At 34.2% G+C, this 13,478-nt stretch overlaps 1 protein-coding gene across 1 annotated transcript in view; it reads right to left on the bottom strand.

Moving 5' to 3' along the window:
* Positions 1-1,616: 1,616 nt before the first annotated feature.
* Positions 1,617-13,478, bottom strand: part of ADAM18 (ADAM metallopeptidase domain 18) — a 175,872-nt gene continuing 164,010 nt past the window's right edge. The window contains exon 19 of the mRNA XM_045997442.1: positions 1,617-1,780. Within this exon, the coding sequence (XP_045853398.1) occupies positions 1,617-1,780 (164 nt within the window). The remainder of the gene's footprint in view (positions 1,781-13,478) is intronic.

Genomic DNA, 13,478 nt, shown 5'->3' with positions numbered 1-13,478 from the left:
GTATGGCCCAGAAGAAAATAAAGATTGGCAGTCTCACTAGTAGTTAAAATATGTATAGAAGAAACATTATCATCATTCCTATCTCACATAGAGTAAAATTGAATCCCTTCTTGTTGTGAAATCTTGGTCTTAGATTTGGGTTTGAATTGGCTTCCCAGCACAGTTTACATGTCATCCCTCATTCCCAGTTGTTTAAGACCCCAGAAATACTATGGCTATTCCAAGTATTCTTCTTAACTTTGCCAGTCTTGCTGGAGATTTCTTCATGTTTTGATAACCACTATGCTGTCTTCTAGTTTTTTTCAGGGTTTAACTTAATAGAACATTTTAGTAGTATGTTATTTTATTAATTTCAATGACTATTTTTATGAAGACAAGTGATCCAGATTACCATATTTTGTTAGAAGAGCCAATATTTTACCTATTAATTTTGCATATGTTTACTCAAATCAAAGACTGAGTGTGTCATGGAGAGCAAGGACTGAAAGGACATTCTTTCAGAGGCCAACCAAAATATAACAAAGAGATGGATGAAAAGTTCCTTTGGAAAACTAATGAAGAAATAAGAAAGAAAAAACAGGCAATTAAACTCTCTTACATACATTGTTTACTCAAGGTTGAGGTGATTGTATTCCAGAACCAACATTTCCTTACCTGTAGCATAAGATGTCAATAAGTTGATTAAGGGAACTCTGAAAATAAGACTCTGTAAGGATCAACCTGGGTTGCCATCCTAAGGGAATACCTGATGGGCCCAGGATAGATGGTTCTATGCTAGATATTCCAAACTTAGTTGAAATTTAAAGTCCTTTATAAAATTAATTAAGAGGGTAGTACATAACAGAAATGAATATTTATTTATAAGATGAAATACTTTTATTTCTAGCTGGTTAAAATAATGTTTTCTATGGTTCCAAGTATATATTACTTATAGAATACACAAGATGAAAGACCTAAAGATATATATCCCAGGCCTTCTAAAACTGTTTATAAAGGGATATTAATTGAGTCTGGGGCAGTAGAAATATTTGGATTTTGGAGACACGTTGAGCATGCACATTACTCAGATCTCCTCAATATCATTACCTGTGAGGCCTTTCATTGATTTCTTTCTTTTTTTCTCTGCAGAGAATTATGATAGGTCAATTAAGTCACTTTCTCTTTCAGTGTGTATGATCCATCACTTCCCTGAACAATATTACAAGCAAGGTGTGTATAGATAAAATATCTTCATAAAATAGACCAGTAATATAGCCTTCAAAAAAACCCCATTACTACTTTGAAGCTGAAATCATCATTTGTGATGTTACATTTAAGGATTTAAATGAGGGTTTCTTACTTTCAGTGAGTCAACAGTTTGGTCACCAGAAGAGAAGAATGGCAAATGTAAGAATAGCAACATCTAAACACTGTAAATACTCATGAGGAAAACAATTCTAGAATAGCCACAATTCTGACTTGCTGCAATATGCTAGCAACAATCTATTGGAAAATACAATTATAAAAATAGTGCATACTTAAGAATGAATATCACTAAGCATTATAGAACTATGAATGTATCTCACTGGTTGATGAGCAGTAAAATTTAAGATAATAAATTATTTGCATAGTCATATTTACCCTTCATATTCTGCATTCTCTCTGTTGCATGATTTTCTCATTTCATTTCGTTTCATGATCATAATGGTGAATATTATGATAAAGGGCAGAACAATGTAGAAACTCAGAATAAGCCAGTTGTTCTGCTGTGCATTGGAGTCTTCTTTAATAAAAATTATATCTAGAAATGAAACATAGAAATCAGTGGATATTCACTTCACCAAATATCCAAATAATCATATTTTTTACTTTAATCTTCTTATATAAATATTTGTATAAATAATTGAAATTTTAATACATTGCCAACTCTTACAGAGGAAAATAAAAGGACATTTAAACTCATAACCCCTACCAACAATGACACTTTTATCACATTTCATATTTGTCTTTTATGGATATTAGTTTAATTATTATGGTAACTGTAAAAATGTTTTGAGTACTGCTTGCTATATTCAGCATATTTATCACATCAATGTTTTTAAAAAGTAACACATTAATAGGATTTAAGTTAAAAATTTAGAAAGGAATATTCTATGAAAACCCCCTTCCCTCACCCTTGCCTAGTCAGTTTCTTTTCTTGGAGAAAATCATCTTTAAAGGACTCATGTTTTATGCATCTAAACAAAATCTGTTAACGTACAGTGTAGATAAATGGATAAAGAAGATGTACGCCTTAGGAAAATTGGACGGCTATGTGTAGAAGACTGAAACTCGACCATTTTCTTACACCATACACAAAGATAAACTTGAAATGGATAAAAAACCTCAACTTGATGCAGGAATCTATCAAAATGCTAGAGGAGAACCTGGGCAGTAACCTCTTCGACATCAGCCACAGCAACTTCTTTCAAGACACGTCTCCAAAGGCAAAGGAAGCAAAAGGGAAAGTGAACTTTGGGGACTTCATCAAGATCAAAAGCTTCTGCACAACAAAACAAAGAGGCGACCCACGGAATAGGAGAAGATATTCGCAAATGACACTACAGACAAAGGGCTGATATCCAAGATCTATAAAGAACTCTTCAAATTCAACACACACAAAACAGATAATTGCATCAAAATACAGGCAGACGACATGAACAGACACTTCTCCAAAGAAGACATATACAAATGGCTAACAGACACATGAAAATATGTTCATCATCATTAGCCATCAGGGAGATTCAAATCAAAACCACATTAAGATACCACCTTACACCAGTTAGAATGGAAAACATTAACAGGACAGGAAACAACAGGTGTTGGAGAAGATGTGGAGAAAGGGGAACCCTCTTAACACTGTTGGGGGGAATGCAAGTTGGTGCAGTCACATTGGAAAACAGTGTGGAGATTCCTTAAGAAATTAAAAATAGAGTTACCCTATGACCCATCAGGAAATTGCACTACTGGGTATTTACCCCAAAGATACAGATATAGTGAAAAGAAGGGCCATCTGTACCCCAGTGTTCATAGCAGCAATGGTCTCAGTCACCAAAATGTGGAAAGAGCCAAGATTCCCTTCAACAGATGAATGGATAAAGAAGATATGGTCCATATTTACAATGGAATATTATGTCTCCATCAGAAAGGATGAATACCCAACTTTTGTATCAATATGGGTGGGACTGGAAGAGATTATGCTTAGTGAAATAAGTCAAGCAGAGAGAGCCAATTATCATATGGTTTCACCTACTTGTGGAGCATAAGGAATAACACGGGAGACATTGGGAGATGGAGAAGAGAAATGAGTTGGGGGAAATCGGAAGGGGAGATGAAGCATGAGAGACTGTGGGCTCTGAGAAACAAACTGAGTTTTGGAGGGGAGAGGAGTAGGGGGTTAGGTGAACCTGGTGTTGAGCATTAAGGAGGGCATGTATTGCATGGAGCACTGGGTGTGGTGCATAAACAGTGAATTTTGGAACACTGAAAAAAAATAAAATTAAATTAAAAAAATATATATAGAAAAAAAATTATGTGCACCTGAACCTAATATTACACTGCATGTTAACTAACTGGAACTCAAATAAAAAAAAAACTTGATAAATTTAAAAAAAACGATGTATATTTGCATATATATATATATATTTGCAATGGAGTATTATTCAACCATAAAAAGAATGGAATCTTGCCCTTCGCAATGACATGGATGGAACTAGAAACAATGCTAAATGAAATAAGTCAGTCAGAGAAAGACAAATATCTGTTATTTCTTATACTTAAAAATTAAAGTGTTACATGATTCAGAAATGTACACAAAATATAAGTATATTAGGAATGAATTAGCAAAAATTATTCAGATCTCAAAACAGATCCTGCCAGAATCCAAGAGAATCCTCAGGACGTTTTTAATCATCATTTCTTTCCAAAGTTTATAAATATCTTGATTTCTTCTATTATTATTATTTATTTAGTGAATTTTGCTGAAGTATAACATGTAAACAGAAATGGATATATGTCATAATTATACAGCTTAAAGAATTTTCTAAATCAAACACACTCATGTAACCAACACCAAATCCAGGAAACATAATATTACCAGTATCTCAGAACTTCCAACCTGACTCCTTCCAGTCATTATTCTTCCTAAAGATAATTACTACTTTGGTCTCTAAGAGCATGAATCAATTTTTTACAGACTTTAAACCTTATGTAAATAGAACTACATTGTATAAACTCCCCCCCCCTTTTTTTTGCTCATTATTATCTAACTTGGGAATTCACTCACAATGTTGTTTATAGTTGCAAAATGTTCATTCACACCACTGTATGTTATATCTTTGCATAGAAATACCAACCATTAATACATTCTATTCCTTATGAATATTTGTGTACCTTGCATTTATGAGTATAATGAATAGTGCTTTATGAGTATTCTACTACATGTCTTTTAGTCAACATATGTACACTACACATACTTCTTGATATATGCCCTTTGAGTAGCAATGCTTATTCACAGCATATGCCTATTTTAAACATTAGTAAATTTTCCAATGATTTTCCTAAATGAAAAATTATATTCCCATTAGCAGTGGATGGGAGTCTTGGATATTTCATATATATGATATTTCTTTTTTTTATCATAGTTATTCTTTATATATAATAAAATGCAAATATTTTAACTGTAGATATGGATAAGATTTGATAAATATATACCACAATTAGGCAAACATTTAAAGATTGTTTTGTTTGACATCTGTGGCTTTCCTTCATTTAGTGTAAAATTCTTAAAATTTTTTATTTGGTAAGTAAATAAAATGGTTTTAGCTAGTGTTTGAGATTTGACAACAAAATAGCGTGAATATTCTCATTTATTTAAATTTTGTTACTTTAACATCTTGGAGGTATTTCTGATGTATAATAAATACATATATTTAAAATTTATGATTGATAGGTTTTGTTATATGTATACATCCATAAAATCATCACCTCAATCAAAATAATGAATATATCCATCATCCACAAAACTTTCCTCTTGCTCCTTTATAATCTCACCATGCTACCACTCCCCCACATAGGCAGCCACTGGTTTATCTGCATTCTCTCACTATAAATTTATCTGCCTTCTCACTAGAAATTAGTTTACATGTTTTTAAAAGTTAATATAAAGTTAGACAGTATTCTTTTTAATCTTTCCTTTTCACATAGGGTAATGTTGAAATTCAACCACATTGGTACATGCAACTATATAGCTCATTCTTTTTTGTTGTTCAATAGTAATCTATTACTATTGTTTATTAATCACTGTCAGTTTATATTGAGGTTATTTCCAGATTTTATCTACTACAAATAAAACTGTTATAAACATTTATATACAAAGATCTGTACTTGCATAAGCATTCTATTTCTTGGGTAAATCATGAAATGAGTGGATTATATGGTAAGTGAATGTTTATTTTCTTAAGAAACTGTGAAATTGCAATTTTTACATTACAATGACATTATATGGGACCCTATCTTCACATCATGGTTAGTTTTTTAAATTTAAACAATTTCTATAGATATGTAATGGTACTAATTTTGAATATAATTTGTATTTTCCCAATGAAAAATTAAGTTGGACATTTTTACATGTGCTTTATTTTTCATCTCTCCCTTGATGAAATTTCAATTCAAATATTTTGTCCATTTTTTGTAGTGTTGTCTGCTTTTTATTGTTTCAAGTGCTCTTTATGTATCCTTAACATAATTTTTTGTATATTCTAAATACAAATACTTCAACAGTGCACCTGAAGATAACCCCTCCAGCTGTGCGTCTCTATGCCTCTTAGCCAAAGGCCCATCACTGCGTCCACTGAAGTATGCACACCTGGAGTTAGATTGTGAAACCATGAGAGCAAACAAACTCAGAGCTGCTACAGCTTCCTGTGACCCATAGCTGGCACTGGCCCTTGCTTTTTACCCTGGCCCTGATCACACGTGAGTCTCTAACTGATCTCTGTCATTACATAGGCACTTGCATCTGGGCCCTACAGTTAAATGTGTGCACACCACTTGGTCTAGCCACCAACACTGCTTAAACTTGCAGCTAACTGTTGGTCCTGGAAGTGCCACTTAGAACGCAAACAACACTTGTAGCAATTATAGACCCCATAAGGTGCTTCCCAAAGATGATACAAGCATTGATAAGGTAGACCCCAGTAACCTGAGCCAAAAAGACATTACGGCTTCCTGGACCCCATGTCACTGGGTGCCACAGGACTTAGTACTCTGCATCACTAGACCCAGAATCACAGCATGATCAAGTGTGCTCCATTCACAGCTGAAAGCTTCCCTTTTTCAAAACTGGTCCATAAAGTCTGGAAGAGGTGACCACATCTTCAAATGTACAGACATCCACGCAAGGCTACTGGGATCCTGAAGAATCAGGAAATATCTCCAACGAAAGAATAACTGTCCCAAAGATATGGTGATTGAATAATTGCTCAACAAAGAATTCAAAGTAACTGCTCGACAGACACTCAGAAAGCTACAAGAGGATATCAATTTAATCATATCAGGAATAAAAATGAGAAGCTCAACAAAGAGAAGGAAAAAAAAAGAAAAAAACCCCCACAAAACTAGAACTCTCATAGCCGAAGTATATAATGACTGAGTAAAGATTCAATAGAGAGCTTCAACAGCAAACCTGAATAAGCTGATGAGAGAGTGATCTAGAAGAAAGATCAGTTGAAATTATTTAATCAGAAGTGCAAAACAAAACAAAAAAAAAAGGAAGAAGAACCAAGAAAGCCTGTGGAAATTATGGAACACCATGAAAAGATATAACGTACACACTGGATTCCTGGAGGAAGAAGAGGGGAGAAAGAAATGGGAAGCTTATTTAAAGAGAGAATGACGGAGAGATTCCCAAGACTGGAGAGAGATTTGGACATCAAAGTTCATAAAGCAAATATTTCAATAAAGCAAAATTTCAACTAAAATATTCTTCTCCAAGACAATTAATAACAAAACTGTTTAAAACTAAAGAGAGAGAATTTTAAAAGTGAGAGGAAAAAATATCTCTCAGACAAGAAAATCCCCATAAGGCTATCAGTGGGTTTCTCAGCAGATACCTCATAGGGCAGGAGAAATGGGATGACATATTGAAAATACTAAAAGTAAGAAACTGCCAATTAAGGATACTTTAAGTAGTAAAGTTGTCCTTGTGAACTGAAGATATGATAAAGACTTTCCACTAATAAACAAAAGCTGAGGGAATTTATCACCACTAAACTTGTCCTATAAGAAATGCTGAAAAGTTTCTTCAAACTGAAACAAAAGAATGCTAATTAGTAACATATAAACATATGAAAATACACAACACATTGGCAAAGTTAAGTATGTAGTCAGATTCAAAATACCCCACTAATGTGCTAACTACTTAAATCTAGAATAAAAGTTAAAGGACAGGAAGTATTAAAAATAGTTATAATTTCACCAGTTTTTAGTGGATACACAAAAAGATATAAATTTTGAAATGCAAAACATAAAAGGGGGAATAAAAGAATATTAGTCTTGTATATGATCAAGGTTAAACTGTTATCAGAATTATATATATGTATACATATACATATATATTATTTGTTTTATGATGTTTTTACTTTATGTTTTATGTTTTATAATGTAAACTTCATGAGAACCACAAAGAAAAATTCCTCAATAGAAACAAAAAAGATAGAGAAAAAAACCATCAATATATAAAGGAAGGCATCAAAAAAAGAATAGAACTGTAAAACAGCAAGAAAACAATATGACATCAATAAGTCCTTATTTATCAATAATTACTCTTAATGTTAATGGATAGACCAATTTAAACACATAGAGTGGGGTACATGGGTGGTTTAGTCAGTTATGTGTCTGACTCTTGATTTCCATTCAGGTCATGATCTCAGGGTCATGAGATCAAATCCATGTCAGACTCCGCACTCAGTGGGGAGTTTGGTTGAGATCCTCTCCCTCTCCTTTTGCCCCTTCCCCTGCTCACATACATTCTATCTCTCTCAAATAAATAAATGTTTTAAAAATTATAAATAAATAAAAGGCATAGAGTTAATGAATAAAAAATAAGACTCAATTATACACTTCCTATAGACTCACTTCAGCTTCAATGACATGCATAGATTCAAAGTAAGGAGACAGCAAAAGAGATTCCATACAAGAAGAGCAGAAGTAGCTATACTGAAATCAGACAAAGTAGACTTTCAGCCAAAATAGTAGCAAGAAACATAGAAGATTATTATATGATGATAGGCGATAATATCAATAAGATATAAGATATCAATAAGATATAAGATATCAATAAGATATAGAAATTATATTTATGCATCCACCCAAAATCAGAACACCTTAATATATATTAAGCAAATAGTAACAGGTGTGAAGGAAAAAAAAAGAAAACAATATAATAAAGTAGAGGACCACAATAATCTTCTTTCGGCATAATCAGATATTCAGATAATCAACAGGGAAACTGACCTGAATCATACTGTAGACTAAATGGAACTAACAGACACATGCAGAAATTTCTTCCATCCCAAAGCAGCAGAATACATATTCTATGCACATATTCTCTAGGGTAGACCACATGATAGGTCACAAAATATGTTTTAGCAAGTTTAAGAAGAATAAAATCATCCTTATCCATTTGTTTTTTTTTAAAGTTTTTATGTAAATTCCAGTTAGGTAACATACAATGTAATATTAGTTTCATTTGTACAATATAGTGACTTAGCACTTCCATACAATATCCAATGCTCTTCTTAGCAAGTACACTCACTCCTTAATCCCCATCACCTATTTTACTCTTCCCCCTTCCCTCTAGTGAACGTCAGTTTTTTCTTGATAGTTAAGAGTCTGTTTCTTGGTTTGCCTCCTCCTCTCTTCCCCTAAATCCTTTACTCATTTGTTTTGTTTCTTAAATTTCACATATGAGTGAAATCATATGGTATTTGTGTTTCTCTGACAGATATTTTACTTAGCATAATATTCTGTAGCTCCACCCATGTCATTGCAAATGGCAAGATTTCATTCTTTTTTATGGCTGAGTAATATTCTATTGTATATGTATACCACAAATGTCTATAGATGCATATTTAAGTGTCTTCCATTACCTTGGCTATTGTAAATAATGCTGAACATAGGGATGCATACATTTTTTTTGAATTATCGTTTTCAATTTCTTTGGGTAAATATCCAATAGTGGAAATATTGGATCCTTTTGTACTCCTATTTTTAAAATTTTGAGGAACTTGCATAATGTTTCCCACACTGGCTGTACCATTTTACATTCTCACCCACACATACCAAGTATCTTTTCCAATCACAGTAGTATGAAACTAGAAGTTAATGGAATGAAATATGGAAATAACTACCTAATTTTATACCTCATGGAACTAGGAGAAAAAAAAAATCAACAAACAACTAAGCTCAAAGTTAGTAGAAGGAAGGAAATAACCAACATCATAGCAGAAGTAAATGAAATAGAGACTAGAAAAACAACAGAAAAAGTCAATGAAGCTAAGACTTGATTTTTTAAAAATATTGAAAAAGATAAATCTTTGGGGTGCCTGGGTGGCTCAGTGGGTTAAGCCTCTGCTTTCAGCTCAGGTCATGATCTCAGGGTCCTGGGATCTTGCTCCACATCAGGCTCTCTGCTCAGTAGGGAGTCTGCCTCCCCCTCTCTCTCTGCCTGCCTCTCTGCCTACTTGTGATCTCTGTCTGTCAAATAAATAAATAAAATCTTTAAAAAAAAGGAAAGAAAAAGATAAATCTTTAATTATACTAGCTCAAGAAAATAGAAAGAAATCAAAATCAGAAATGAAAGAGGAGACATTATAGCAGATACCACAAAAATGCAAAGAATCATGAGAAACTACTATGAATAATTATAGCCAAACAAACTGGATAATCTAGATAAAATGGATAAATTCTTGTAATCATATAATCTATGAAGACTGAAACATGAAAAATAGAAAATCTGAACAGAACAACAAAAGTATGGAGATGAATGTAATCAAAGTCTCTCAAAACAGAAAATTCTCAAACCAGATTGTTTTGGTGAATGCTAGCAAATATTTAAAGAAAGATTAACAGCAATCTTTCTCAAATGTTTCCAAAAATTGAAAAGAAACTTTCAATCTCATTCTGCAAGAGCAGCATTACCTTATATCACAAGAAAAGAATATTACAGACAAATATCTGTAAAAAATACAGATGCAAAAATTCTTTTTTTTTCCCCTTTTTATTAATTTTTTCAGTGTAACAGTATTCATTCTTTTTGCACAACACCCAGTGCTCCATGCAAAACGTGCCCTCCCCATCACCCACCACCTGTTCCCCCAACCTCCCACCCCTGACCCTTCAAAACCCTCAGGTTGTTTTTCAGAGTCCATAGTCTCTTATGGTTCGCCTCCCCTCCCCAATGTCCATAGCCCACTCCCCCTCTCCCAATCCCACCTCCCCCCAGCAACCCCCAGTTTGTTTTGTGAGATTAAGAGTCATTTATGGTTTATCTCCCTCCCAATCCCATCTTGTTTCATTTATTCTTCTCCTATCTTTGTTAAATGTCTCAGCTGTTCCCTGCTCCTTGAGGTAATGTCCCCAGAAAGCCAAGAAAATTCTTAAATAAGTTAAGTGCCTTGCAATCTGAGCTGTTTTTTGTTTGTTTGTTTTTTACGAGGTCTTGCAGTGAGACCACTCATGAGCTCCCAAAAGCAGAATTTCAGTTTCCTATAGCACTTTGGGATTCCCAGATGTCACTCCCACTGTTTTTTTTTCTAAGCCAAGTCTTTTGGGAACTCATCTCTGTGTGTAAATTCCAGGGACTACATCGGGGATTAACACTTCCTTCCTCTGGGAGAAGTGCCTGTTTTAGGAGATCCCTCTCTATTGGGTAACTCTGCACAAGGGTGTGTGTGTGTGTGTGTGTGTGTGTGTGTGTGTGTTTGCAAGACCATGTTTAGTCTTCAGTGTAGTCTTTTATTCTTTGTTGTGGAGAGTTCTTTAGTTTTCAGATCTTTTTCGGAGGAAATGATCTATCTGTAACTGTAGACTTGATGTGTCCTTGGGGGAATGTGAGTTAAGTTCTGAGTATTCCTATATCACTACCCTGGAAAGTCTGAGCAATTGCTTTTAAATTGAATGTTTATTTGATAGATATTTAGTTAAAGTATCATTATCGGATTTATATATACATTTAACTATTCTATTTACCTAATGTTCTTTTTCCTCTATTTAGACTTCATCTTATTAATTGGTGGAAAGGAATACCTTGTAGAATTTTAATTCTTTTATTTTTTTCAACAATTTTTAATTTTTTCCCTAGTATTTACTCTGGAATTACAATATAGGCAAAGATATTGCAGGTTCAGTTCCATACCAACACAATAAAGCAAATAACACAAAAAAGCAAGTTAACTTAGTCTTCTAGTTTCCCCGTGTATATAAAAGTTATGTTTTCAGTATATTGTAGTCTATTAAGTGTATATTATTATTGCAAAACACTGTAAATACTTTTTTTTTTAAGATTTTATTTATTTATTTGACAGAGAGAGATCACAAGTAGAAAGAGAGGCAGGCAGAGAGAGAGAGAGAGGGAAGCAGGTTCCCTGCTGAGCAGAGAGCCCGATGCGGGACTCGATCCCAGGACCCTGAGATCATGACCTGAGCCGAAGGCAGCGGCTTAACCCACTGAGCCACCCAGGCACCCCAAAAACATTGTAAATACTTTAATGCAAAAACACACTGCTGCTAAAAGATGTCAAGTATCATTTGAACTTTTAGTGAGTCATAATATTTTTTAAAGATTTTATTTATTTGTCAGAGAGAGAGAAAGAGAGAGAGAGAGAGCAAGCGCACAGGCAGGCAGAGTGGCAGGCAGAGGCAGAGGGAGAAGCAGGCTTCCTGCCAGGCAAGGAGCCTAATGGGGGACCCAATCCCAGGATGCAGGGATCACTACCCAAGCCAAAGGCAGCCACCCAACTGATTGAGCCACACAGGTGCTCCATAATATTTTTACAGAGGAGAATTTTGTCTCAGTGTTGATGACAGTGTACTGTTCAGAGTGGTGGCTGCTGAAGGCTGGAATGGCTGTGGCATTTTGTTAAAATATGACAACAATGAAATTTGTTCCATTGATTTACTTTTCTTTTGATGAATGATTTCTTTGTAGCATGTGATGCTGTTTGATAGCACTTTTTAGCTATAGTAAAATAAAAAAAGTACCCCCTTTTAAAATTGAATCCCTACTAAAAACCAAGTTTATGTAATATTCTAAATCTTTTGCTGTCATTTCAACAATCTTCACAGTACCTTCACCAGGAGTAGATTCTTTCTCAAGAAACCATTTTCTTTGCTCATCCATAATAAGCAACTCCTGATGTTAGTTTTATCATGAGATTGTAGTGATTCAGTCATATCTTTGGTATCACTTCTAATATAATTTTCTTGCTATTTAACCATGTCTGCAGTTACTTCCTCCACCAGTCTTGAATAACTCAAAGTCATCAGTAAGTGTTGGAATCAATTTGTTTCAAGCTCTTATTAATGTTGATATTTTGACCTCTTCCTATGAATCACAAGTGCTCTTAGTTGCATTTAAAATGGTGAATCCTTTCCAGAAGGTATTAAATTTCCATTGCCCAGATCTATCAAAGGAATCACTACCTATGGCTGCCATAGATTTATGAAATGTATTCCCAAGTAATAGGACTTGAAAATTAAAATTACTCCTCCATCTATGGGCTTTAGAATGAATGCTTTGTTAGCAGGCACAAAAATAACATTAATCTCATTGTAAATCTCCATCAGAGTTCTTACAGGACTAGGTGCATTGTCAATGAACAACGATATTTTGAAAAACTTCTATTTTTCTAAGTAGCAGTCATCACCAGTGGGTATAAAATATTCAGTAAAGTATATTATAAATATATGTGCTATCACCCAGGCTTTTCCATTCCATTTAAAGAGTAGATTTAGCTTAATTCTTATTTTTTAAGATTTTATTTATTTATTCGACAGAGATCACAAGTAGGCAGAGAGGCAGGCAGAGAGAGAGGGAGAAACAGACTCCCCGCTGAGCAGAGAGCCGGATGCGGGGCTCGATCCCAGGACCCTGGGATCATGACCTGAGCTGAAGGCAGAGGCTTTAACCCACTGAGCCACCCAGGTGCCCCTTAGCTTAATTCTTAAGGCTTTTGGATTTTCAGAATGGTAAATGAGCATTGACTTCAACTAAGCCACCAGATGCATAAGTCCCTAACAGGAAGATTCAGCCTTCCCTTTGAAGTTTTGAAGTCAGGCATTGACTTTTCCTCTCCAGCTATGAAACTCATAAACAACATTTTCTTCCAATGTTTTGTCTACACTGAAAATAGGTTGTTTAGTGTAGTCACACTCATTAGTTGTCTTAGCTAGATCTTTTA

This window comes from Meles meles, chromosome 2 (assembly GCF_922984935.1).
Source record: "Meles meles chromosome 2, mMelMel3.1 paternal haplotype, whole genome shotgun sequence".
NCBI classification, from domain to species: Eukaryota; Metazoa; Chordata; class Mammalia; order Carnivora; family Mustelidae; genus Meles; species Meles meles.
The sequence above is the reverse complement of the archived record's forward strand: the minus strand, read 5'-3'. Positions and strand labels throughout refer to the sequence as shown.